This window comes from Cyprinodon tularosa, unplaced genomic scaffold (assembly GCF_016077235.1).
Source record: "Cyprinodon tularosa strain WSP-4 unplaced genomic scaffold, ASM1607723v1 ctg411, whole genome shotgun sequence".
Taxonomy (NCBI): domain Eukaryota; kingdom Metazoa; phylum Chordata; class Actinopteri; order Cyprinodontiformes; family Cyprinodontidae; genus Cyprinodon; species Cyprinodon tularosa.
The window spans coordinates 571,838-598,802 of record NW_024039132.1 but is presented as its reverse complement, the minus strand read 5'-3'; the positions used below and the strand labels follow the sequence as shown (position 1 = coordinate 598,802).

Sequence of the window (26,965 nt, the reverse complement as noted above, 5' to 3'; positions counted from 1 at the left end):
CAATTATGAAACCTGGCAGAACCATGACATTAGCAAAGCAGAAAGACATTAAGGTGGATCTTTGTACGCAGACACCTGTCAGTCATTTGGTCATGTTCCATTTTTTTAAAGCTTGAAAGAACATCACAATCTGGCCACAGATGGCATGAAATAAAATAGGAGGAACAAAAATATCATCTAAGAACAATTCCCTCAGTAAATGTGTCTATCGTTGCTTGTCCCTATTGCCATTAGAGTGTTTTGGCATTATTTAGCATGGACGCTCTTTTTATTTGAGAAGGGCCAGGTACAGTACAGACCAAAAGTTTGCACACACCTTCTCTTTCAAATTGTTTTTTCTTTATTTTCTTGACCATGAAAATTGTAGATTCCCTCTGAAGGCATCAGAACTATGAATTAACACATGTAGAATTATATACTTAAAAAAAACAACTGAAACAACTTTTGTTTCTAGGTTCTTCAAAGAAGCCACCTTTTGCTTTGATTACTGCTTAAAACACCTTGAGAGACCATCAGATTGTTTTGTGCAGAAGTCAGATGGATACACAGCTAATAGTCCTACGGAATAGACTGTTAGAATTTGTATTATGGCAAGAAAAAAACAGCTAAGTAAAGAAAAACAAGTGGCCGTCATTACTTTAAGAAATTAAGGTCAGTCAGTCTGAAAAATTGGCAAAGCTTTGAAAGTGTCCCCAAAAGCAGTTGCAAAAACGATCCAAGTTCTACAAAGAAACTGGCACACATGAGGACTACCCCAGGAAAGGAAAACCAAGAGTGACCTCTGCTGCGGAAGATAAGTTAATCCTAGTCACCAGCCTAAGAATTTACAGGTTAACAGCAACTCAGATTAGAGGACTGGAAGAGTAGCTGACAGATCTCGCGAGAGCTAAGTGTGAGAAAAAATGACATAAACAAAATTGTCTAATTCTGGTAAAACAAATCCATTAATATATACCTAGCGTATTAACACTTAACAATTATACTATAAGCTTAATATTCTATTTTTCTACTCAAACTGGATGAGGACACTTTGGAGAGCCTGACAGTTTTGTGGATGAGTGCTTAAACAACATCATGATCGGAAAAACCCGGAAATCACGGGCCAACAACGCAACACCTGAAGCCGAAGCCAGAAAAAAAAATGAACGGACATTCTGGATGCCATTGACAAAAAGCTTGCCAGCTTTGATGCCTGCCTTGCCCTGGTTGAAATTCTCCATAGATAATTTTAGGCTATGTGGGAATCCCTTGAATTTAGTAAAGCTAAGGTAATTTAGCTTGTTGCCAAAAACAAAGCGCCGAAGGCTGAAGGATAACCAACTGTATAAAGTTAATTTATTGTGTTGTTTATACTCCAAATATTGTGGTGATTAGCCTTTTTAGTATTTAATCATGTGAGATAACAAGAGCAATCATAATAATCATAATATGTATAAGATTATATGTGTTTGGAAGGTATTTTGACTATGTTATGTCTCTGTTTTATTAAAATAAGATGAAAGAAGAGGAAAGGAAAAAGATTAGAAGACTGACAGAAAGAAGACTGAATGAGAGCGGGGACAATAGGAACACTGATAGAATGATCAGCTAAAGAGAAGTGTGATGGTCACATGGTCAGTAACCCAACACACAACCATTTTTTCATAAGTTTTAATACACAGCATCATAAATGTATTGTTTTGTTTATTTTTACAATATTGAAGACATTAGTTCCAATTGTAGCGCGCACATTTGGTTAAAATTTTTATATTTAATTTTGTCAAATTCTTAATATATTTTGTGCTTTCTTTTCTGGGGGTGTTGGAGTGACGTCAACTGGGACAATGTGGCTGACATAATCATGGACCGATTGCATGGTACCATCGGGAGCTCCACTATGGGGGGAAGGCCATGGACTCCACATTTTAAATATGTTGCATGATTTCTTCTTCTTGCTTTTGTGATTTGCTCATTTTGTTAATTTGTTTAATGATTGTCATTTAAGATTAAGATAATTTCACTTTTTTTTCACCAGTTCAAAGCAGTTCTTCCAACAGTCCACACTTTCTCTGCTCTTTTTCTCATCGTCTTCTCCTTCTTTCCCATCGCCCGGCTTGCCCCAGGTTTGCCTGTTGTGTCTACAAGTAGTTAGCAGCAGCAACCCAGACTGACAGCTCATTGGCTAATTTAGATCACGAGAAGCCTGGTACCAGACACTCTGGAGGGCTTTAGCGTATTAACAGGAGAAGCGGGGCAAGTGAAGTTTGACATGGTCGTTGGACAACATGCAGTTATTTATACATTTTTTAACTCAGGTTGGGTTGTGATTAGCCAGCAGGTGGGTCTGGATATATAGAAAAACATTAAAAGAAAAGTCAGTAGAGGTCTGTAAAAAATGTCCGTAGAGTAGAAACAAAGACAGATGACATTTACAGTCTTTTGACCGTTATGCTCCCATGGTCTGATTACTTCAGAAGAAGCAATATCTATTGCAGTATTTATAGTATGAACAGGCCTACAGCAATATTTTCAGTAGGTTTGTATTTTCAATGCGAATAAGATTTACTGATTTTACCTTGTGTTTTTGGTGATGCAAGCTGTCAGAGCAACTATTTCAAAGCTTTTCAGAACTAGATACAAGTTTTGAAAGAAGTGATATCAATATTAAACCTCTAGAAATAGGTTTATAACTCACTCCAGGAAGGATAGCAGCAAGAGAGCAGCTTGTCAGGATAAGCAGCAAAATCTCTCCCACTGCGAAGGTGATGTAGTTTATAAACAGCCTGTTTAAAAGAAGGCACAAAAAAAAAGAATTTGAGAACATGTACACCCAAACAAACCAGATCTCAATAACAAAGTGTAAATAGCAATAGTATTGTATAAAACCTACTTGGGCTCTATGAGGGCCTCCATCACTGTAGTAAAGAGAAGAACTACACAGGAGCAACAGAAGGCGGCACCACTCTGCTTCTCCTTCTCAACAGAGAAACGAACCTCTAGATCAGGATCTAGAAACCTCAAGGAGAGCTTGTTTGTGCGTTTTCCCTTCAGACTGCAAAGACATTCAATAAATGCTGATCAAGGTTCCAAGTCAGGGCAGATCCAAGCAGGTTTGAAAAACAATACAACCTAATTTTAATGTCAATGGTTAAAGATGATTTCTCTCGGTTTTAAGGTCATATGAAATAAGATAAATAAATTTGAAATATTGTATAGTTGGTAAGTCCCTAAAAACATCCAGGGACTTATGTCTTCTGACCCAAAACTTTGGTAACTGTTATATGATAATATAATAATAACTGTTTTTTTTTATTTTTTATGAATGAGCTCAAGACTGACTTAGCACTTAAGATTTGATACAAACAATGTAAAATAGAAGTGTAGACAGACTTTCTTTTCAGCCACTTTAACAAGTCTTTGCCTTCCCTGTGTTATTATTTGAGCATATATTTAGGGGTAGGAGATTTGGCGAGTGAAAATCCATCATTAGCTAGGTTAAATTATACGCAAATTGGGATGTATGAAGTTTAACCGTGTGGTGACACATACGCACAGTTTTGTACATCTCAATTACATCACAAACTTTCAGTATGAAATGACTTAAGATCTTAGATCAAAGTCTGTAAAATATTAAAGGTTTCTCAAAATCACATTTCTCTCCACGATGACCACCAGGATGTTGTGCATGACTGTCACACTCTGGGCTGTATCTGGGTGCAGGCCAGATTTTCTCTCTCTCTCTCTCCTCAGCAGGGATGGACGGGCAGGTGCACTACATCTGAGCTGATCACCACCCTTCTTAAGGAGCTGGAACCAGGAGGAGGGCTTCAGTTCGTTAACGCCACTGCGTTGGTACAGACCAAACCCAAACCTTGTCCTAGAGATTCTAAAACCCTTGCCTAAATCCTGCTCTGAAAGTTTTGTTGCAGAACCCCTGTTTCTGACCACTGGACCCAGCCGTAAACCATATACCTTGGACCCCCCCGTCTGAAAACAACCAGGAACCCGGGTTATCCACCGCTCAGCCCTCCTACCCGCGCTCACCTGCCTGTCCACCCTCGAACCACCAACCAGGGAGAGAGTACTGGTCAGCACTCGGACCACCGGGGACACTCCAGCCAAGATCGGACCACAGCCTCTCTACAGTGAGTGTCAGCCCACCATAATCCTCCAGCAACTGTTTCCTCACATTCACCAGTCTCATCTTCTCTGCAGAAGCCCAGAAGCACCTCACCAGTCCGTACAGCTTCCAGTTCACATCCACTATCTTGTTTTTTCAATAAACCCCTTATGCTACGTTCACACCGGACGCAGCTGGCGCGACAGAAGCAGCGAGTTTACATGCAAAGTCAATGGTTGATGCGCGTCAAGGCGCAGCAAAAGGTCCCACGGCGCGTTTTGAGCAGCAGGCGCAGCGCGTTTAAGCATCTGACGCGCCACAAACGCGCTGCTGCTCGAGATGGAAAAATAACATTTGTGCTGCTCGACACGCCGCGTCAACCAATCAGAGAAGCTGATCTGGGAGCTGGCAGGGAGAGAGACACAGCGCTGATGATCAGAGCGCTATGATCACTCCTCTTAAACAGTTTATTGACGCCTAAATTAACTTAAAATGCAGAAATCTGCCGGCAGAATATGTTGGCTTTTATTTAGATAAAAAACACCTACCAGCTGCCGCGGTGAACCACGAGGAGGCGACCCAGCCAGAGGCTGCTGATGAAGGGATTCCTACTGTCGGCGCACCGCTGGTATGTGGGGGTCTGAGCGGCTCCGACAGAAAAAATATTGGAAAGCAGTATAATAATCTGAATGAACTGACTGCACTGATTACGTTTTCAGGTGTATTTTCTCACTTAAAAACATATTAAAACTACTTTATTCCCACTGATCACAGCAAATATAGCTGCAAGGCAGAGAAAGGATAGAGTAGCTCCGCCCAACACGCGTCAGACACACTTTTGCACCGCGCAGCCAGAGCAGCAAAGCTGCTTAAGCCGCGCGTCAGAACTAACTAGTACAAGCAGCAAAAATTAGGCAGCAGACGCGATTTTGCTGATTTTGCTGCGTCCGGTGTGAACGTAGCATTAAACCTTCACCTGCCTCTGTAGTTGCTCTCGTCCAGAGTCACCTTCAATTATGACAATGACAGGTTAACACCAAAATCTTGAGAGAGAGACAGAGTGTAAAACAATCTCAATGATTGTCAAAACAATATTCTAATGTTTTTTTTTGGCAATCATGTAACAATATGCAAAAGAACCATCAATGCTGAAAGACTACGCAAATGGGAGAATTACGGGTAGTACGTTGGAGTATAGGTCTTCAACGTAATAAACTTAAAGATTTACGTTGATTAAAAAAAAACATGTCTGTGTGTTTTTTTTTAGCATTATTTTTAGCCACTAGTAGCCTTTATTTACTTTTTCTGACAGTGGACAGACAAGAAATGTAAATAGAAAGAGGGCAAAGACATATATGGCAAAGGTCATCAAATTGTGAATGAAACCTGTGACCACCGCGTTGACCAAAGCTTCTGTAAATGGGTTACCTCTGCATCACCACCATGCCCCAACCTTGTGATTTAGAAATCCACCCTTAATTGCTTTTATGACCAGCCTATATATATTCTATGAGTTACTTTATTCTAAACACAGAAAGTTCCTGCATGTAGATTGGGTTATTAACTAATTTCTGTTTTGAAAGGAAAACATGTAAACTTACGCTTGAACAGTCTCTCTCTCCAATAGTGCCTCGTTAAGCAGTTTGTTGAGTTCTTGCTCATTCTCCTGAGCATCAATCACCTTTTCAGCCAGGTCCCGCAGCCGAAGCCTTCGCCGTGGATTAGGGAAGGATGGATTTACTACCTGAATTCCAACAAAAATAAATTACATACTTAAAAAAAATATATGCCAATATTTATTTCTAATTTATTTGCTGGTCTGTTCATCTTATATTTGTTACCATGTCAAGAAAACATATTGTATACTTTTTTGAATAAGTTATTCAGTTCTGAATTTTTTGGTGCTCACTAAAATACACACCTAAATCTTTTATTTCCTTGTTGATATAAGCTTTCATAAGGTCTACAGAATAGAGCAGAATTTCCTCAATAGGAAAATTTGATGCATCAGTAGCATTTGATAAATAAACTGAAAACAATTGTATTTACTTACTGATGTTTTGAGCAGTTATGGAGGTAAGTCCAAACCAGGGGTCCAAACTAATCTCTAAATTAATGTTAAGTAACAATGATTTTGCATCATTCCACTTACAGAATTATACATACCTTTACCCTATACCTAACCATTATGGCAGGGGTGCCCAACCAGTCGATCGTGAGAAGTTTTACAATGTAGACTTATTTCTAGCTATGACAAAAAAAAGTTGTAAAAAACACTAATCAAATCATTGATCACGAGAGGCCAATGTATATTTTCATAATAATAAGGTGAAAAATAAAAAGTATGCAGGGAACCTTTTTTTATGCATGCTGATTGCTGGGCATGGTTTGCCACGGTTGCTAGGTTGTTACCAGGGACTCTAAAGTGGGAAGAGGAATCTGCAGAGATAATGAAATAATGACATCTATCACAACTGATGGGGCTCCATCTATGGTTGGGCACACTGCTGGATTCGTTGCTCTGTTCAAGCTGTCTGAAACTTTCCCGGATTTTTGGAGCTACCACTGCATGCATTCATTCATCAACAACAGTGCGGCAATAATTTAAATATGAAGCATGTCATGAACGTTGCGATGAAGATCGCTTGCTCTGTTTGGGACAAGAGTTTTCAGAGGCCTTTATTCCGTGCCCAGCTCAATCTGTTTTCCTGTCTGCAAATATCCCTTGCCCTGAGAGCTGCATGAAGGAAAATTTCTTTTCAATAAGGTTCAATTAAAATTCTATTTCTTATGAGGTCAATATACATTTATAATTTAGGAATTTTATATATTTTTAATAAATTTAAGTTGGGTCGGGGGGTTTAAGCATCTCCATTGTTAGGATCCGGACGGCGCCGTGGATCTATTCCTGCGGAGCTTGGGTTCAGTGTTGACAGCTGTTCCCCATCAACTGATTAGCCCTCCCTACATAAGCTGGAAGAGAGCGTCACTCGAAGCCGGATTGTTTTGTTTAGCAAGCCCGAGCCACCCTGCCTGTCTGTTTCGGAAACCTGTACCGGTACCTGAACCTGACCTGTTTATTCTCTCTGCCTTCCAGAACCCTGTTTTTAAGCAATAAATCTTTGGACTTTACCTCTGCCTCCGTGTGTATGCTCTGCATCTGGACTAATAATCCTGCGGACCATGACATCCATGAAATTAGTTTTTGGAACTTGGGATGTCTGCTGTTGAATCTTAATCCATCTGCCAGTTTCTCTGCCAATGCCCAGTGGAGTTTATCATCCTAAAATAGTGGACTTTCTTTCTCCTTCTTCCTGCTTTGAAGTGATCTTAGAGTTAGACAGATTTTATTTTTCATTTTGATAACACAAGTGTAAAACAAAAAGAAATTCAGTTTGGAACAGTTCTCTGGACAATTTCATATTTTTTTAAAGTGCAGCCTTGAAAAGTAGTAAAAAAAATAAAAAATAAAAAAATATATATATAATATATATGTATATATAAACAGTGATATAAACATATGACTGTAAATTTACAGTTCTAACGTTTTTTGTTTTCTCTTTACTGGACTGTGTGTGTGTGTGTGTGTGTGTGTGTGTGTGTGTGTGTGTGTGTGTGTGTGTGTGTGTGTGTGTGTGTGTGTATCAATTGGTGTATTTAGATTTTTTGTCTGCACAGCCTTTGTCTGGAGATCTTGACTGCTCTTTTCTATAGTTTTGGTGAGTGAGTGAGTGAGTGAGTGAGTGAGTGAGTGAGTGAGTGAGTGAGTGAGTGAGTGAGTGAGTGAGTGAGTGAGTGAGTGAGTGAGTGAGTGATATGGTGTGAAGTTCTTATGAAATTGTTAAGTTCTGTTTTTGCAACCTATTTTTTGAAACAATTGATAATTTCCTCATTTTTTGGACTTACTGTTTATTCTCCACCTGTGCAAATAAAAAACAAATACTGCCCATCCCTTGTGTTTGGCTTGGTAGATCTCGGCATGCCATCAACTTCAAAAGTAGATCTTGGTTTAAAAAAGGTTGGGCACCCCTGCATTACGGGATCATACCTTGCCCTAACACCAACTTAAACTTGATCAACACCTTTGTCCTAAAACTGACAATTCCTCTTGTGGGGTCATGGCGGACAATCACCTCCACATGGTTCTGCAGGTGGGGGACCAATGACCACCTCTTAGTACCTTTGCTCAGCTCTATTGTTTTTTGACCCGACTTATTTACCCTTGTGTCCAACTCTTCTGGTTCCTCAGGTGTGTTTCTGGTACCCTCCACACTTCCATTACAGTCTGTTGTGTTGATTAATGGTGGGGAATTTCCATTGGGAGAGGTAACGGAGAGCTTCTAAGAAAATAACAAAAATGTAACAATGACTGTATGTTATATTAGTCATTTGGATGTGATGTTTAGAAATCAAAAACCCTATTTCACAACTTTTAGAAGTAAAAAAATGTAAAAGTTTTAAGAATCAAATCTCTCAACCATCTTGTGATACATACTAATTACAAGCTAAAAACAGAAACATTGGTTACATACTGTAACCCCAGATTTTATGAATATAGGCATATTCTTTAAGGCTCTCACTAGCGCCAAACCTTTAGTCCACACCTACCTGCTATGTGGGCCCCAATCCAATCAGTATAAATAACAGCGAGACCAGATAATCAGCTCCCAAATAGCAATTTTTCTTCAGCCCTTTAGGAACCAGTGAGCCTCACAACTTAAAGTGCTATGCCTATATTTATAGAATCTGGGGTTACAATACATAACCAATTCTATTTCATAAAGGCTTCACCCTTTAAGGCTCTCGCTAGTGGGATAAAGGCGAAGCAGGATGAGTTCCATGCCTCACTGGGTCCAAATGGACCACAAGCCTAAGCCACCTGTTCTCACAAGGGGCCTCAACTCAGGCTCCACTGTGCGTTTTTGCTCACCTAGAAGCACCATGCGCAGCTAAACCACATAGATGAGAAACCACTGTGTTCAGGGCAGAGGCTGAATGACAGACCTGAGTCTATGAACAGCGGAGACAAACTAACAGTAACAATGAGTACAACAGACCAAAGGCTAACGGAGATAACAATCTTCAGTCATTTAGCTGTCATCCTCTCTGTCGTGGTGGACACCACAATGGAGAGGTCTGGGCAGAGGTTAAGACCAAACCGGCTGCTGAGGAAGAAGAGGACAAGTTATGAACAGTGTTAATGATAGATCTTCAACACGCTCAAAGGTTACCTGTGGAGTACCACAGGGATCAGTGCTAGGACCAATTCTCTTTACTTTATACATGCTCCCAATCGGTAGAATGATTAGACAGCATGGGATTAATTTCCACTGTTATGCTGATGATACCCAGCTATATCTGTCTATAAATCCAGATGAAGCCAACCCATTACATAGATTACAGGCATGTCTTGAAGACATAAAAACCTGGATGACTCTTAACTTTCTGCTCCTGAATGCAGACAAAACAGAAGTTATAGTCTTTGGACCAGAGTCTCTGAAAAAGAAACTGATTAGCCAGTCACTTCATTTGGATGGGATTAAACTGATTTCAGATAATAAAGTAAAAAATCTTGGTGTTATTTTTGATCAGGACCTGTCATTTAAATCCCATATCAAAGAGGTTTCTAGAATTTCCTTCTTTCATCTGAGGAACATTGCAAAAATTAGAAATCTCCTGTCCAGGGGTGATGCTGAGAAACTAGTCCATGCATTTGTTACTTCAAGGCTGGACTATTGTAATTCTTTACTATCAGGAAGTCCACAAACTGTAGTTAAAAGCCTTCAGCTGATCCAAAATGCTGCAGCCAGAGTTCTAATGAAAATTAAAAAGAGAGATCATATCTCGCCTATCCTGGCTTCTCTTCATTGGCTTCCTGTTAAATCAAGAATAGAATTTAAAATCCTCCTTCTCACATATAGAGCCTTAAATGGCCAAGCTCCATCTTATATCAGAGATCTGATTGTTCCTTATGTTCCTAACAGAGCACTTCGCTCTCAATCTGCAGGTTTACTAGTGGTTCCTAGAATTTCTAAAAGTAGAATGGGAGGCAGATCTTTTAGTTATCAGGCTCCTCTGCTGTGGAACCAACTACCAGTTTTAGTCCGTGAGGCAGACACCCTGTCTACTTTTAAGGCTAGGCTTAAAACTTTCCTTTTTGATAAAGCTTATAGTTAGGGTGGCTCAGGTTATCCTGAGCTATCTCTATAGTTATGCTGCTATAGGCTTAGACTTTTGGAGGACATAGGGACCCCCATTTCATCATTCTGCTTCATTCTCTCTCTGTTCTCCTATTCTGCAGAATCTGTTAGTTCAATCTCTAACCTTCTGCTCTCTCTGCTTTTCCTCAGAGTAGCTTTGCCTCGTCTGTTCCTGTTTGGCTGTGACGCCATCCTGGAAAGAAACATCAGCTGTGCTGCTTCTATCAACACCCTTGTTTATAGATGTTGGAGATCGGCCTGTTTTCCAGTGTGGTCCTGTTTCTCTGACCGTGACTGAGTGGATGTGCTCTCTTCGTCCTCTGACATGGGAGCTGCCTTGGAGCTCGTCTGCCTGGCTGTGTGTTTCCTGGACGGGGCCGCCGTTTACAGCTGCTTTTTGTATCTCTGCTTCTGTCTCCTTGAACCCCAGTCGGCCTCGGCAGATGGCCGCTCACACTGAGCCTGGTTCTGCTGGAGGTTTCTTCCTGTTAAAAGGGAGTTTTTCCTCTCCACTGTCGCTACAAGCATGCTTAGTGTGGGGGATTGTATTTGAGTCAATGAGTCGATGCAATCAACTGGTTTTCCTTAGATAGAAAACTTTGTATCAATTTGACTGTATGATCTGGTTGACCTGTAAAGTGCCTTGAGATGACATGTGTTGTGAATTTGGCGCTATATAAATAAACTGAATTGAATTGAATTAACCTTCTAACAATGAATGGAGCAGGTGAACAACCCCCAAGGTGCCAGGAACCCAAAGGAAACAGCAGCTGACCCATGCATAATGCTGCAACATAACCATGCCTGCTTGTTTCTGTTTCTTCGTCATCTCTGGTCACAGAGAGAGTATGATCAACACAAATAATAGTAGAAGTCCCCAACCGAATAAACCTTCCCACTTGAGGTGGGAGGAGGTTGTCCAGGTGAGCTTAATGATCATTCTGTTAGAACTCTAAAAACAGAATGAGTCTTGGAGAAAGCACAAACATTGTGCAGGTAAAACCTGATAAACGAGCACGGAGATGACCAGGAAGCGGCCGTGCCAATGTCCTCCACTGTTATTCCTCCATGCAGCGCTGTGGAGGATGAGATCCCTTTGGTGGAGTGAGCTCTGAGCTTTTCTGGATGCTCCAATCCAGAAGAATTATAGACAGAGGGCAAGCAGCCCTGTAACCAGCATAGAGAACGCTGAGGTCATGTCCTCTGTATATTCCCTTTTTTCTTCTTTTTTTGTTTTTTAATGCAGAGAACTGTCAAACTATATGATGAAAATTGGTCTGACTTTGATTGATGTAAAGATCAGCATGCATTCTCATTTCTATAAAAATAAAATAAAATCCCCAATAACCTTATGATCTTTTAAAACTGAACGGAAATTGCATTCGACATTACATTCTATCACACTAGCTTAACTTTCTGAAGCGCCGGTGTGGACATGTCCCCACCAACTTTGGGCACGAAGGGGACAGTCCCCGCCAATCATTTCCGTATCCCCCCCCCCCCTTTTCTCTGATTTACTTTAGCCAAATGTAGCAGGGGTTGGGTGCAGCTGTCTGTGTTCAGAGCATTATCAGTCCGTGTTTTTTCCTTGCTCTCCCGCTGCCCTCAAGTCCCACCTTTCGGTAAAATGTTGTTGGATCTGTCGCTTTGGAGCATAATTATTATTTGATATAGGTTTCAGTGAAATTTAGCAGACTGGTTGTTTAAAAAAATTAGAGACCCCACCGAAAAATCCATTATTTAGACATACAGAGCTTTTTAAGCTAAAAAGGGCAACAGAGTGTACATTTATATACATCAAAAAAGCTGGGCTTCTCAGAGGACCATTACTCAGAATTACAGATTAAAATTAACACATATCTGTTTTCTTATTGAATAGAGAATCAGACTAGAGAGCTTCTTGATATCTTGAAAATGATTTTCTCTGGCATCATTATATTGGTAGACAGGTAAATCTGTTTTTAAGCAGAGCAGAGACACAATAAGGGAAAGCTGCAGATTTATAGGTGAAACAGATTTACTGGAATATGCAACATGCAATAAAATATATCCTCAAGTTTAAAAGAAAAAAATACGATATGCTATAATAAAACTCAACATATCTTTTTGTCTTTTGTAGCTCAGCAAGACTCAGAAATAGCTGTGCCAGCAACGCAGAGACAGCCCGACTCACAGGACACAGAATTAAAATTAAAATATTAGAAACCTGCAAGAATTAAAGCACAAATTATACAAATCAGTGTATAAATGATTTTTGAAATATAAGGTTCAATATATAGACTTTGGTTGTTAATGACATATGGCACAAATTTCTACATTTGATTTTGCTGCTTGTGAAGGAGGATAATGAGTGATGCAGCTTAAAGGGAAGTCATGCATGGATGGATGGATGGAATTAAAGTTGTGTCCATAGTAGGGATGCATGATATATTGATGTTGGCATCAGCATCGGCTGTTATTCTTCATTTTTTATACATTAATGTTTTTGAGTCCTTTATAAATAATGCACTTAATGCAGGCAAATACTGCCTATCCCTTGTGTTTGGCTTGATAGATCTCGGCATGCTATCAACTTCAAAAGTAGATCTTGGTATAAAAAAGTTTGGGCACCCCTGGTCTAAAACTATAAATATCAGTGTACTGTGGTATTCTTGTGTTCTCAATGATAGGAAAGCATTCAACAAATATATGTTTGTGCTCATTTTTGGAAAATATAGGCCCTATTAAAAGTGTTCCGGTTGAGTAACTGTAGGTCCATCAGCCACTTTCCTTAGAGCATCCCTACTGATTTTCCTTTGCAAAAGTCAGCCGCTCATGCTCTGAACACCACGAGATAGAATAGGTTACCAGTTTTTAGTGGTGGAATCTGGAAATGGAGGCAAGATGAAGAAATCTACGCTGAAACAAACTAAACTCAGCTTTGGAAAGCCATCAAGGTCAGGGGAAAAGAAAGAGAGAAGGAGGTGAGTTCATTTTGCCAGTAAATATATAATTTAAAGCATTTGAATTTGTGATGGGGTGGGGGTTGTGGTGATATCTGGAAGGGATCCTCTCTATAACTGAATTGTAAGGTTTTGGAAGCTGGAATCTGAGGATGTTCTGTATCAGGATTTTTTTTTTTTTTTTGTCAAGTAAGATTTTTTGCAATATCGGTATTTGAAATATCCTGGTGACGACCTGGTGACAGCCCTGAGGGCAAGTATAGGCTACATTTCTGTCCATGAGCTTCAGATATATAGAGGGTAACCAGTCGTTCTGGTGAATGTTCTCAAGCTGCTGTCTGATTGTCAGCATGTGGAATCGTCTCTCCATTACCTTCTTTTTGAAGAGGGAGAGATCGAGAATGGGTCTAATTCTTCCTGTTCTTTTCGGACAAGGAATTAAAGCGAATAGAACCCTGTCCCCCCCCCCTTGGGAAACCCTGGATATAATGTATTTTTTCAGGAGTTCTGCGCTAATGGCTACGAATCAGGCTAGAGCCCCTGCCACTGTCACCTTCCTCAGAGATTCTCCAGGGGAAACGGATGGGGGACCGGAACAGAAAGGGCTGTGGGTACAGTGGGTACTGGTTGGAAATGGAGTTTCCTGCATGATTCCTGCGTGAATCACAATGTATTTCCTGAGGCCAGTTTTTTTTATTTCAAAAAGAACTGCAATGTACCCGGACAACCACCAGGTGGCACTTTTTTTTTTCCTCCTTAATCCAGGCTGTTAAAATTAAGTTAATGAATTAATTTAACAACGTGACTGCATTATCTTATTTCATGAAAATTGTTGCATACTGTATGGGCGCAGTTATAGATACACCTTCAATCTTATCTGAGAACTGTTTATTTCTATTTATCTGCATCTCTATTATTTAATGAAAAATTATTATAATTAATCTTTTTGGCAAAACAAATAACTGAATCAATAAAGGTCCGTGGATCATCCGTCCATTCGGGAGGGAGGGGGGTTCATGCAACGTCATTCCATCACCGGTATCTCGGTATCCAATCAGCTCACTGACTTGCGCGTTGATCACAGCCATCTCTGACAACAGCATTGAAACACCACTATTTATCAAGACAGTCTGGCTGCAGCACCGCAGCTGTCAGACCAGTGCAGGCGCCTGTCTCAGGCCACCTCCACCGTAGGGCCGGAAATAAACAAATTTAGCCACGCCCACCTCCCCCAAACCGACATCACCTGTTAGACGAAGAAGAAGGTTGTTGAACATGCGAGACTCCGCAACAATGGTAAGTTAATTTCTTACTTTTACCGCAAAGCAAAATATGTCTGGCTTTCATATGCTTGTCAGCAATGTATCGCTGTAACGTTATATGTAAAGCACGTGTGGTTACTGAATGTTACAGTGTGTTGAAATACTGTACAGGTTTAATTGTTTGGAGGTGGTAAACAAACGCACAAGGTCACGAACGAGTATGCTTGGCTTCATAAAACCGTTTAACTTATTGTAGGTAGCGTAGTTTTTGTTATTTCTTATTTGCATTGCTTTAGATTTAACACAGAGTCAGGTTGATGCTCTGCTCGTTTCAGTTTACTGTAGACAAACAGACTGCGGTTTTGCAGCCAGACCTCTCTCGACTGCTCAGCATGCATCAAGTTGCAGGCCTCGGCTCAAACAAATTCTTACAGTTTAGCATTGTGTGAAAATGAGCTGTTGTCAACTGATAGGTTTGATAAATGCAATTTTAGTGCTCACAATTTTATATGTGAGCACTAATAGTTCTGTTGTCTGGTTAAATGCAGCTGAATGTAAACCTTTAAAAAAAAAAAAAAAGGAAGATTTTTTTTTTTTTTGTTCATAGTATGCCCTGTACACTGTGGTGGATGCGCCCTATGACTTCTCCATCGTAAGTACAGCTACTTAGTGATATCAAACAGAAATCTGTGGATGCTGTTTAGTGATATTGTGTTTATTACTCTGCATTTTTCAGAAAGACATGCCAAACTTGAGAAACTGGTGGTGCATCATGTTAATGGAGAATCTGGAACTTGGCAGGTGAGAACAAAAGCTCTTCTTGGTTAGATGGAATCACCCCTTTGATTCTATTGTTTATCATCTTTTACCTCCCCAAATGTGCCAAATGTGGTTGAAGAAAGGTGATTTTTGCCTAAAAAGGACTTGTTCTATTTAAAATAAGATGCTTCTGAATGAAATCAAGTCATATTTGGGCAGATATCCCTTTTGAATGAGAGTATTTGGGCTTTAATACATTTTTTGCAAGTCAAAATGGATATTTTGTGTTGTAATGGTCCTTTAAAAGAGTTCCAATCTGTTTTGTGAGTTCAGATCTTTAAATCATGCATCTCCTGAAGGAAATCTAGTCATATTTAGGTAGAAATAACCTTTGAGTGACTATACTGTGCCTTCAATCAATATTTGACAGGGGAAAACCAATTGAAAACTGCAAAACACATAGAAACATAGGAAACTCGTGCTATATACGGCCAGATCAGATAAAAAACAATGCAGAGTCACGAGGATTGTTGTAAAAGGTATCATATCTTTATTGAAAACCCTCCAGTAAATCATATTTATTGTAGTGTAGTCTCCAATGTCAGGGCTACACAAAGTCATCAGACCGAGTATAGAAACATGTCTATCACGTAACTGCCGTTATGTGACAAACGTTAAGCTTTCGAATCTTTAATTAGGCCTATATTATAATTTATTTAGGCCTATATTATAATGTAACTGTGTGTATCTGCATGTCATGACTGTTTAATCCAGAGAAAAGCAGGTTTACGCTATCGCTTAGCGGGCTGCGGTGCGCACTCCCGCGAGCGCAATCAGATTCTTGCAGACATTCACTTTTTCACACAACACCGGCATCAAAGTATTGCTTAATAGCAGCGTGTACCTCGTCATTTGTGGCGCTCATGATTTGGAAAAATGGAAACAAACCCCGTCTTTCTGGTTCAAAGGACGGACCAGTTCTTTTGTCCAATCAGAGATGATTCCTGTCGCCCGAGGGTACCTAGCATTTCCGTTTTGGTTAATGTCGCTGTGTTTTCTCTTTTTGTGTTGTGGTTTTTGATTTGCCGTTGTGTTTTCTCTTTTTGTGTTGGGTTTTCCGATTTGCCGTCGTGTTTTCTGATTTGCCGTTGTGTTTTCTCTTTTTGTGTTGTGTTTTCTCTTTTTGTGTTTTCTGATTTGCCGTTGTGTTTTCTCTTTTTGTGTGGTGTTTTCTCTTTTTGTGTTGTGTTTTCTGATTTGCCGTTGTGTTTTCTCTTTTTGTGTTGTTTTCTCTTTTTGTGTTGTTTTCTCTTTTTGTGTTGTGTTTTCTCTTTTTGTGTTGTGTTGTCTCTTTTTGTGTTGTGTTTTCTCTTTTTGTGTTGTGTTGTCTCTTTTTGTGTTGTGTTTTCTCTTTTTGTGTTGTGTTTTCTGATTTGCCGTTGTGTTTTCTCTTTTTGTGTTGTTTTCTCTTTTTGTGTTGTGTTTTCTCTTTTTGTGTTGTGTTGTCTCTTTTTGTGTTGTGTTTTCTCTTTTTGTGTTGTGTTGTCTCTTTTTGTGTTGTGTTTTCTCTTTTTGTGTTGTGTTTTCTGATTTGCCGTTGTGTTTTCTCTTTTTGTGTTGTATTTTTTGTGTTGTGTCAGCAACAATGCTGAGGTAGGCTGCCTCATTTATTTGATGCTAAATTGATATTAAGTGGCCCAAAGTGTGGCAATAAATATCCCCCAAATAGATGGTACAAATAGATCAGGCTCAGTATGACCTAATTATAGACTCTTACATTTTAGCTTGAATTGATTTATTTAATTAAAGTAAGCTAGATTACTGTGTATGCCATTAGCAATGGCAAATGTTATGTAAAAAAATACACAAAATAATTTATTTAAAAAATTAGTTTTCATCAGAATCAGTTGGTAAAATGTGAATCAGAATCAGCAAGGTAAAATGTGCATTCCTTGCACAGTGCTCCTTGGGATTTTTAAAGCTTGGGAAATCTTTTTGTTTCCAAATCCAGCTTTAAACTTCTCCACAACAGTGTCCAAAGCACGCCCTTATGCATTAAACTTTTAAATAATTTTCCCAACATTTAGGGAGAACAGCAAAGTTGCTCTTTTGTAGTTTTTATTATTTTCACCTATAAACATAGAAAAAGTCAGAAGCCTTTTGAAATGTTCTGTAGTATGGTATAAATCAAGATTCTCCAGAACATATCTCCAAAGCCTGCTATTTTCTGTAACACAAGTTGTGCTACGCACAGTAATTGCTGATAAAAAGTCTAAAGACTGTTTTAGAGTTTTCATATTTCTTTATGCTATTACTAGTTTTAAATCTGTGGTAAACCATTGTTTTACAGCAACTCCTCTCTCACATATACAATATTGCATCTTCTAATATGTTTCTTTAAAGACTGTTTTGGACAGGAAGCTACAAAAAGTTAAATGACCATAAACTCAATGTAAACCCCTAGCTATTATTATTTTATGTTTATTTTATTTATTTGTTTATTTATTTATATGTTTGTTTCCCTTGTTTTATTTTTATTTATTTTTTACATTATATGTCTCACTTTTTTTTAAGTTATAATGTCACCAACTGCTGTGTATCTTTGTTTGATGTTTGAATTACTCTGTATTGTTACAGGGAATTGCCAATAAAGCAAAAAAAAAAACAAAAAAAAAAACATTATAGACGCAGCTGTTCTCGCGAGTCCTTCCGTATAACAATGACCTCGTATGTGATTGGAGGAGCTATACTCAGAAGAACTTTATCTCCAGTTCCTTTGTTTGGATTTTGCTGGTACGTGATCAATGGCTGGACGACGTCTAGCGTTCAACTCGCCTTCAACTCCTCTTGGACGCGATGGCGACTCTGCAGTCGAGCAACTGTGCAGGAGAGACGAACTCAAAGAAGAGAAGCTAGCGGTAAATATATGTTCGATTGGTGCCTGCTAAGCTAAAAGCTAAAGCTACGGCTAATAGTAGCCTTGCAAGAACAAGCTTTATTAAAGTGTATTTTTTGTGATTCACAGGAAGCAGTACGCCGTCTTCACAACTCGGAGTTAAAGAATATGCTTTCATTCTGCGGTAAAAGGAAATAGATACGGATGGATACCGATCATAACTGTACATTTTGTTTTCACAGACTAATCTCGCCTCATAATGAGGTGGTGACCTCCTATTATTCATACCACTCCCATTTAATTGTTTTCCAGCTGCCTGTAAGACGTATTATGAAGCGGTACGCAGGAGCTTCAGATATACGCAGCCAACGAACACCTTGTGCGCAGAAGCTGCCAAGCATTCAGAAAAGAAAGACAGTAAGACTTTTTGGTGACTATTTTTCAGGTGCATTGATAGATGTGTTGTGTCCATACGCAGTGCATCCCATCGCATAGTGCTGATTAATTTGTTGTTGTTTTTTTTTACAGCTGCTAGAATCGAGGCAAAGTGTGCTAGCTGATGAGGAAGTGGAACTCTGGAATGGCCGCTGCCATTTCGTAGGCCGGATCTCTCTGAACTCTGTGTTAAGCTGCAGTCCCGGTTAGAAGCGATGCCGAAGTACAGAGCCACGCACAGTAGGCATCTGCACATTGGACCTGCCTCGGAGGGAATGCTGCCAGTTACCTACAACCCCGAGGAGGCAAACGGACAGTTCACGGAGTTGTAATTTTTGGATACGCATGTGTGGGCAGATCCTCGCGTTGTATATAGTTGTGTTTGTTTTAATAAAGCTCTTTCTTTGCATAAACAGCTTCCTGGCAAATGTTCATTTCCTGTATAAATTCATTCATGTCCTTAATGGTAGCCTAATAATTGTGTAGTTGTGTAGGATAACATAAATACACAGCATATGAATAAATAAATATATGAATGAATAAATATATGAATAAATAAATAAATATATATATAAATAAATATATATATATCTATTTATATATATATATATATATATATATATATATATATATATATATATATATATATATATATATATATAAATGAATGTATATATATTTATATATACATATATATAAATATATATATATTTACATATATATTTATGTAAATATATATATATATGCCAACCAATCACGAGCGATTTTACTTGTTTAAAAAGAAGTGGTTCCGTCGAATACTCAGTAAGAAAATTCAAGCCTGGCCTGGCCACGTGTGGTTTTGCTGCCAATCACGAGCGATTTTACTTGTTTGAGAATAGTGGTTTCAGCCAATACTGAGTAGGTTATTCAAGCCAGACCTGGCCAGCCGCGCGGGTTCGCTGCATTCATATGCTAATTAGGGCCATTAGTACAGCTGATCGCTCTCCACATATGTCAGAGTCCGTTCCCGACAATTTGTGGCACTGACAAACGGCGACAAGCGCGGGTTGCAAATTGTCGGAAACTGACGAAAATCAGGGAGTTTACGGGGATGAAAATCTCACTTTTCATGCAGTGTTCTCCCAGACAGGATCCCAGAGCTAGTGAAATCATGATGCCTCCACAGTGATCCATTTTGACTGCAAGGCCAAGCCATAGTGTCTATGGGTCTGCAGCCTTATCCAAAGGGCCACTTTTGCTGTCAGACCAGCTAAATAAAACGTGCTGAGAGCCACAAGTGTTACCTAATCTTTTCACAAATTACATTATATAAGTACATAAAGAAGGTGACATTTTCTTTGAATACCTATATTTTGCAACCTAATACCTAGAAAGATTGAAACAAGTACTGCACACATATGTACAGTGGTTAAAGTGGGTTTTTACAGGTGGGGGAGCCCTAAAATTCAGTGTCACGGCACAGTCGGGGAAAATAGTGGAACATCTTTGCAAATTTTTAGAAATGATATCAAAGATTTGTACTGGTTTTATTGGCCGGATTAGCATCTAACATAACTAATATGAAGAAATGCAGTAAACTAAGCCTAAAAATAAGGCTTGGACAAAAACTAAATGCAGTGGAACTAGGCTATGACCTTGGCTTTCAGTCCCTAATCATAGAAAAAAAATATGAAATCCTTTTTAGTCATATTTTATTTCCTTTTATTTTACAGTTTTTATATTTTCAAATGTTTTTATTTGTCAAGACAATTCATTTGCAGATTTTGTATTTTCACAAGTTTTGTGTTTAATTTTTGTTTTTCAGATTGAGTTTAATCAATTGCATTCTTTTAAAATCGCTACATATTCACAGATCATTCTATTTTAAGCCCGCTTAAAAAAGTGCTCACTCTTGACGAAAACAATGACCAATAAATATGTTGTTGTAATATATTACATATATTTTTTTGGATTAAAGGTTTTTTTGGGATTCATTTCTGGATAACTTTTTTTTAAATAAAATTCCAATCTAAACAATGTGCTTTTTTTTTTTTAAAGAACAATAATGACACAAATTTTACTCTATCTCCAGGTGTGTTGACTATTTTAACTTTTTAGTTGTTAGCATTTTAACTGTAAAGTGCAAATAAAAATACAGCATTTAATTATTCGCATAAATACAGTAGAAGGGGAGAAGGTAAAATTATGTCTCTGCAAGTCATTACAGTTAATAATAATAATAATGATAATAATAATAAAAATAACAAAATAGTATAACAATACACCTGTCATTATCAGAGTAAGATATTGAGGCAGCCCAGGACAGAAGTGGCCTTCCTCACCAGCTTATTCAGTCTCTTTCTGTCCCGCTCTGAGCTGCCAGGGGCCCAGCAGACAACAGCGTAGAGGAGGACTGAGGCCACCACAGAGTCATAAAAGATTTTAAGGAGGGGCCTGCTGACTCCAAAGGCCCTCAGCCACCTCAGGAGGTGGAGGCGGCTCTGGCCCTTTTTATACAGAGTGTCAGTGTTATGAGTCCAGTCCAGTTTATTATTGACGTGAACACCCAGGTATTTGAAACTCTCCACAGTTTACATTACAATGAACCCTTGCTATAACATGGTTCACTTTTCACGGTCTCGCTGCTTCACGGATTTGCATCATGCATTGTTAAACTTATTGTCAAACATAATCGATGGTGGCATGTCGGTTTATAAGGATCTTTTGGCCCAGAAGAAAAAAGAGCGACAACAACTACCGATAACTATGTTCTTCTCTCAAAAACACACACATGCACCGCAGGCTTTAGGAGAAAAAAAGTCAGGATGCAGCGGCTCAGTCAGAACAGCAGTGAAATACTGTACTGTACTGTACATGTCAGTCACTATTTGTCCTGCTGTACTTAGTATTTTTTTTCATAATCAGTTTTCATTTTCTCCCGTTCCAATTCGTCACGGCGGGGCGGTGCTGATCCCCGCCATATTAACCCTTCATTTCGTATTGATGATTAAAGTTTTTACTTATTTATTTATAACTATATTATTTTACAGTACAGTACAGTAGTTAACAACGTTTATACCGTACTTTTATTTGTTAAACAAATGCTTGGGCGTGTAAAAACTTTTTGTTCCTTGATTTCAATGTTGTATGGAGTGTTTCATTGTATGATAACTGTAAAAAAAAAAAAAAAGGTTTCTACTTCACGGATTTCACCTATCGCGGGTTCTTTTTGGAACGTAACCCCCGCGATGTTGCTTGCATCGGGGCAGCAAGCAACATTCTTGCATAATGTACCCAAAAAGCTTGGGGTTGGGCCTTTAATGCTTGTTGTATCATAGCGTCCTTTTCCAGATCAAACTGAAAATTTTACCAGCTAGATAATAATAATAATAATGATAATAATAATAAAAATAAAAAAAATAGTATTACAATACGCCTATTATTATCAGAGTAAGATATTGAGGCTGTAGAATGATAATCCCTATGGTCTAATGTAATTCCTTGGAAAGGTGGAGCGTACATCAGCTGATCTAAATAAAAGAAAGACGCCATAAAGTCAAACAGCATAATAGGCTAGTATCCGTAACATATATAAATAAGTTAAATAAGTTATTGTACAATTTTTGATATCATAGGCCATCAAGTGATTAAAAAAATAGAAAAACATTTAAGGCAACAATAATAAACTCAACCACAGCTGGGACCGAACCCTCAACCTTTTGCACCGCAGACCACTCACTCTTCGGTCTATGCTATCAGCTCTCAACACATAGCATTCCTCCCAGTCTGCTCCTTGAGCTATCTAATCCTGGTTAATGGGACGCCGAAATGGACTCAGACTGCCACCTAGTGGCTATAGTAGTCACATGTTTTTCACGCAATTCGTGAAACACGAAGAGCGCGAGTGAAGTGTCCATTTCCAACCAGCACCCACTGTATACCGCCACTGTAGCTTTATCCTGCAGACTTGCTTCTGGGTTCTATGGGGTAGCAGGGCCATGCTGAGAGGAAGTGTGGATAAAACATCGCCTCACAGCAGTCTGCTGTGTTGACAAAGAGATTTCTCCACTCCCACTGCGTGATGAGTGAGGAGGAGAAAAGACATCAATAGAGAGTGCGGCGGGCTCTGATTGAGAGCAAGAAGCTTCTCTGTGAGCAAGCTGCTCAAATGGAACAGCTCTACTTGACATTACACCACCAGAGACATCAGCGTGGGCAATATTGTCTTGCTACTGGCTGCCACTGGCCGGGTTTCCTCTGCTCCCACGGTGTGAGGAGTTGGGAAGAGGAGTTGCAGCTGTTTTTTTTTGTTTTGTTTTTTTCGAAACAATTAACAGATTCATAGTCACACACATTCCCCCCAAGGAGTCGTTTCTTGGGCTGTCTCCTCTGTCCTCTCGGGTGATGATGGCCTCTCTGGGCCGCAGGCTGACGTGCTGGGAAGGGCTGCTGCTGCCGGGAGGAGGAGGCTGATGGCGGAGCAGAGCGGGAGAGTCCAGGAGCCGTGAAGCACCTGAATTCCTGCCGCCAACCACCAGACAAGCGAGAGACGCAGGAGAAGGAGCAAGGCCACACCAAGGCTGATGGGACTCCCTAGCATCTCCTTCTTCAGATACTCTTGGATGGAGAAAAACAGGTGGAGCCAGATATTCCGCTGGATCATCGCCTGCCAGGCAGCAATGCAGGCAGAGCAGACAGTTGAGGCCGTGGACAAGTTGAGGATGGCGTAAGAGGAGCTGCAGAGCTGGCTCTTCATCTCGGCCAGCAGATCCAGTTCTTAAGAAGTTCTGGAGAGGTGGAAGGCCAAGTGGGCGATGTTGTTCATTGCTGCAGCAAGCTGAAAGTCAACTGATGAGATCGATCACAAAACCCCACAGTCGACTGACCGTGTTTGGTGGGAAAGGAGGAAAGCCTCGATCAGAGAATCCTTCCCCCTTTAGCTTGGCGGGCTCAGCTGCTGAACCTGACAGGGTATGTCATGATAGCAGGCTACTGAGGCCAAATCAGGTCCAGGCAATGGACATGAGTTTAACCGAAACATACCACAAGAGTGTCAGATCGTCGCAGAATTTGGGGCAATGGCACAACCAAACCTTTATGGTTCACGGCCCTCTGGAAAATCGCTGGCAGCTCCAGGAGGAGTGTGCCAACAGCCAGGAGGGGCATGGTAGACGATGGCCGGAGACCAGAAGCGGCTGAGTGTTCCCCCAACTGCACCTCCTCCGCCATCATGCTCCCCAGTTGAGAAGCAGCAGAGGGGTGCTGCTACCTACATCATCAAGCCCAGCATTAAAAAAAGTGCTTTGCATTGTCCAGCAGATAGATGTCTACCGTGAGAAAAGCCTACTAGGCGTCTACCGTGAAGCTATCTACTTTCCGTTGCTTGTCCTCAAACAGGAGGAGCTCACAGAAGGGGCAGGATGACTGGGGCATGAGGGAGAGGCATGCATTCCACGGACCGAGACACCTTGCACAGACAGTGTGGAGGTCAAACCCCATGATGTGGCCCTCCTGGCAAGAGGGGCACAGATGTATAATGTTGATGCTGGACATCTTTTTGTTAGTGTCTGTCGCTGAAGAATGAAAGGGTGTCAATGTTCTAGTCTTTATTTATTTATACTGACCGGAGAAGCGCCCATACAGTAGGTGGTCATGTAATAAAGTTGTTCAGTGTTCACGTAGATTGCAAATGGTTAAACCCACAAGCAAGAGCCTTAAAGGGAAAAGCCTATATAAAATAGAACTATTTTTATACTAGCTACAGTATGTCTGGATGTTTAACTCACCACAGGACTGATTCCATGTTTCTTTAGAGGACCTTTAGGAATAGCCACAAGGTAGGTCTCAATACCTCTCTCCCTCAAGTAGTCACAGCGATCACCTCCATTTCCTGGCTCCACATCGAACTCTCCATGAAGACACTCCATAGTACTCCGTGAGATGTGAACACGACTAAACACAAATGAGAAAAGCTTTAGATACCTCAATGCTCCGTTTTTGCAGATGCCTCCAGATAAGAAAACAAGCAATATTCTATAGAATATTTTGGCTGGCTCGTCAAATATAGAATCAGCTGTACTACCCTATATATATATATCCTTTTTCATGGCCTTATAATCCTAGCAGTACATGCTGAAGGTCAAGTATGAATCTTGGTAATAACAAGGTTTCTAATGGCTGATTTGTACGCAATTAGATGTTAAGTGGTTTTGGCCTAAACAGAGAACGTCAGTATAAACATTCTTTCCAGTGTCAGACAAGGCAGAAAAGGCAAAGAAGAATGAACAATCTGGGATTCACATGGAAAATAATATTATATAGTGTACTTTTTCTAGATGTTTGTTAATTTGCATAGTTGCTCTTAAATAAACACATTCTCAGAAAATAAAAACCCTTTTTTTTTAGGTTTGTGATACGATATTGGACAATGCAAAACACAGCTATGCATTTACAAAGCCTCAGAAGGGCAAAACTTATGAACAAAAAGTAAACCTGAACATGAAATTATGTTTTGTTTTATAGTGTTTTCATAATTTTTTTGTTGTTGGCATTCATAATATACTTAATAAATATACTTTATAAATATACTGGTGTGATAACTTTGTATAGGTTTGATTGTTTTTTGGTATATGTCTATTTTGAATTTTTAGCCCCCCTTGGAGAAAACTCCACAGGCCACCACTAGCAAACAATTTAAGAATGAATTTGTTCATACGAACGGCACTTGCATGAGGCTCATTAATCTCAAAGGTTTACAAATTAGCAGTGCAATAAATTTGCACTGGTGGCTGGAGGCATTTTAACATTCAGTGTTAGTAAGAAATCTGACAAATTCAATCTCTCCGGAAGTGTGCTTAATTGGCTACAGTCCTATATTTTGATAGGTCACAGTTTGTCTGCTTATATTGTTTAGCCTCTACGCTAAGGATGTGACTACTGTTTGTGCAGATGTCAACATACAGTTGTACACTGTTATATACACCCATTGGAGAAATGTGTTGGAGTAACCAATAAACTGTCATCATCTTTAAATGTAATTGCGAAATATTCAAAAATTTGTGCCTTATATTTAGCAGCGTCAAAACAAGTTACAGGTACACAATATACCGCACAAGGAGAACTGATAAGTAATGTTAATTAATTGAAATTTCTGGGGCTTTTTTCTAGGATTTAACTGTGACATTTAAGAATCACTGGAAACACATTTTAAAATTAAATATTGTAAAGTTTATGTCAAGGTTCCCGTGTGTGTGTGTGTCTGTGTGTGTGTGGCCATGTCTTTAATACCTGGTGGGGACAATTTCCTAGGAATATGCTACATTTTGGGGACTCATAGGTTCTTGTGGGGACCAACAACTGGTCCCCATAAGAAAAGTTTCTCTTCTTGGGCTGGGGGTTAGGTTTAGGACTAAGGTGTGAATTGAGTTTAGGTTAGGTTTAGGGATAGGTATGTGTCGGTAATGGTTAGGGTTAGGGCAAGGGTCATGGTTAGGCCATATAAATTAGTGGGAAATGAATGGAAGGTCCCCACAAGGATATTGTGACACAACATATCTGTGTGTGTGTGTGTGTGTAGTGGAAGTGATGCTCTCTACCAGACAGGATCTTAGTGGAGAACCCTAGGCAGTCTACACAGTTGGAGCTCATCAGTCTTATTAGATTGCTTTATTTTAAAGAGCAGCAGAGGCTTCACTCAGCACTGGTTTCTTGTTTTCTTGCTTCCTCGTCTCTTGCTCCCCTCATGTATTCCTAACGTTTATTGGATTTTGTCTGCTTTTCAGCTTTTGGGATTTTTTTCCTCAGTTGCCCTCAATTGACATTTTCATTACATCATCAAAGCTCAACTCTGCCTACTATTCTCTGCATTTGGGTCCTCAAAGCCTCCAACAAACCTGACAGTTTAGACACATCTGTAATTGTCTTAACAGCTAAGACCTCTTTTACAACGCTATTAAAAACTATTAAAATAAAAAATATATATTTGAACTGTATCACTGTAATGTAAAACAACACTGATTAACATTTTATTAAATTTTCTTTACAATGGAACCACCAGTCCCTCTGACCACCATCGGTAGACAATCAGCTTAGGTGTCTTGTCCAAGAACACAACATTGAATGCTGGAGCTGGGAATTAAACCAACAACCCTCCGGTTGCAAGGCAGAATCCTTTATCCAAAGCCACTTTTGCCCCACTGATGATATTAATTAGTCTTCTAATGTTATCATAAGAGTTTTGCATATGGATGAATCTAACCTGGTCAGGGGCTAGTCAGAACTTTATCCAATCTGATCACTATATTGTCCGCTAAAATCTTGCACTCACAGTTAATCAAGCTTATTGAGGTGTAGTTTTTTTCAGTGTAGTGTTTGTCTTTCTTTTTTTTTAT

The 26,965-nt window shown here is 39.6% G+C and overlaps 1 protein-coding gene across 6 annotated transcripts in view; it reads right to left on the bottom strand.

Annotated features, from left to right (window-relative positions):
- Positions 1-26,965, bottom strand: part of adcy3a (adenylate cyclase 3a) — a 263,750-nt gene that overhangs the window by 168,088 nt on the left and 68,697 nt on the right. For 5 of the 6 annotated variants that reach the window (XR_005281946.1, XM_038298655.1, XM_038298658.1 and 2 more), the window contains exons 8-12: positions 24,362-24,527; positions 8,320-8,439; positions 5,701-5,843; positions 2,870-3,031; positions 2,675-2,762 (exon numbers count right to left, since the gene is read on the bottom strand). Coding sequence is in view for 5 of the 6 variants with exons in the window: in XM_038298655.1 (XP_038154583.1) it covers positions 2,675-2,762; positions 2,870-3,031; positions 5,701-5,843; positions 8,320-8,439; positions 24,362-24,527 (679 nt within the window). In the remaining variant the exon portion in view is untranslated. The remainder of the gene's footprint in view (positions 1-2,674; positions 2,763-2,869; positions 3,032-5,700; positions 5,844-8,319; positions 8,440-24,361; positions 24,528-26,965) is intronic. The other variant, XM_038298656.1, reaches the window with a different exon arrangement.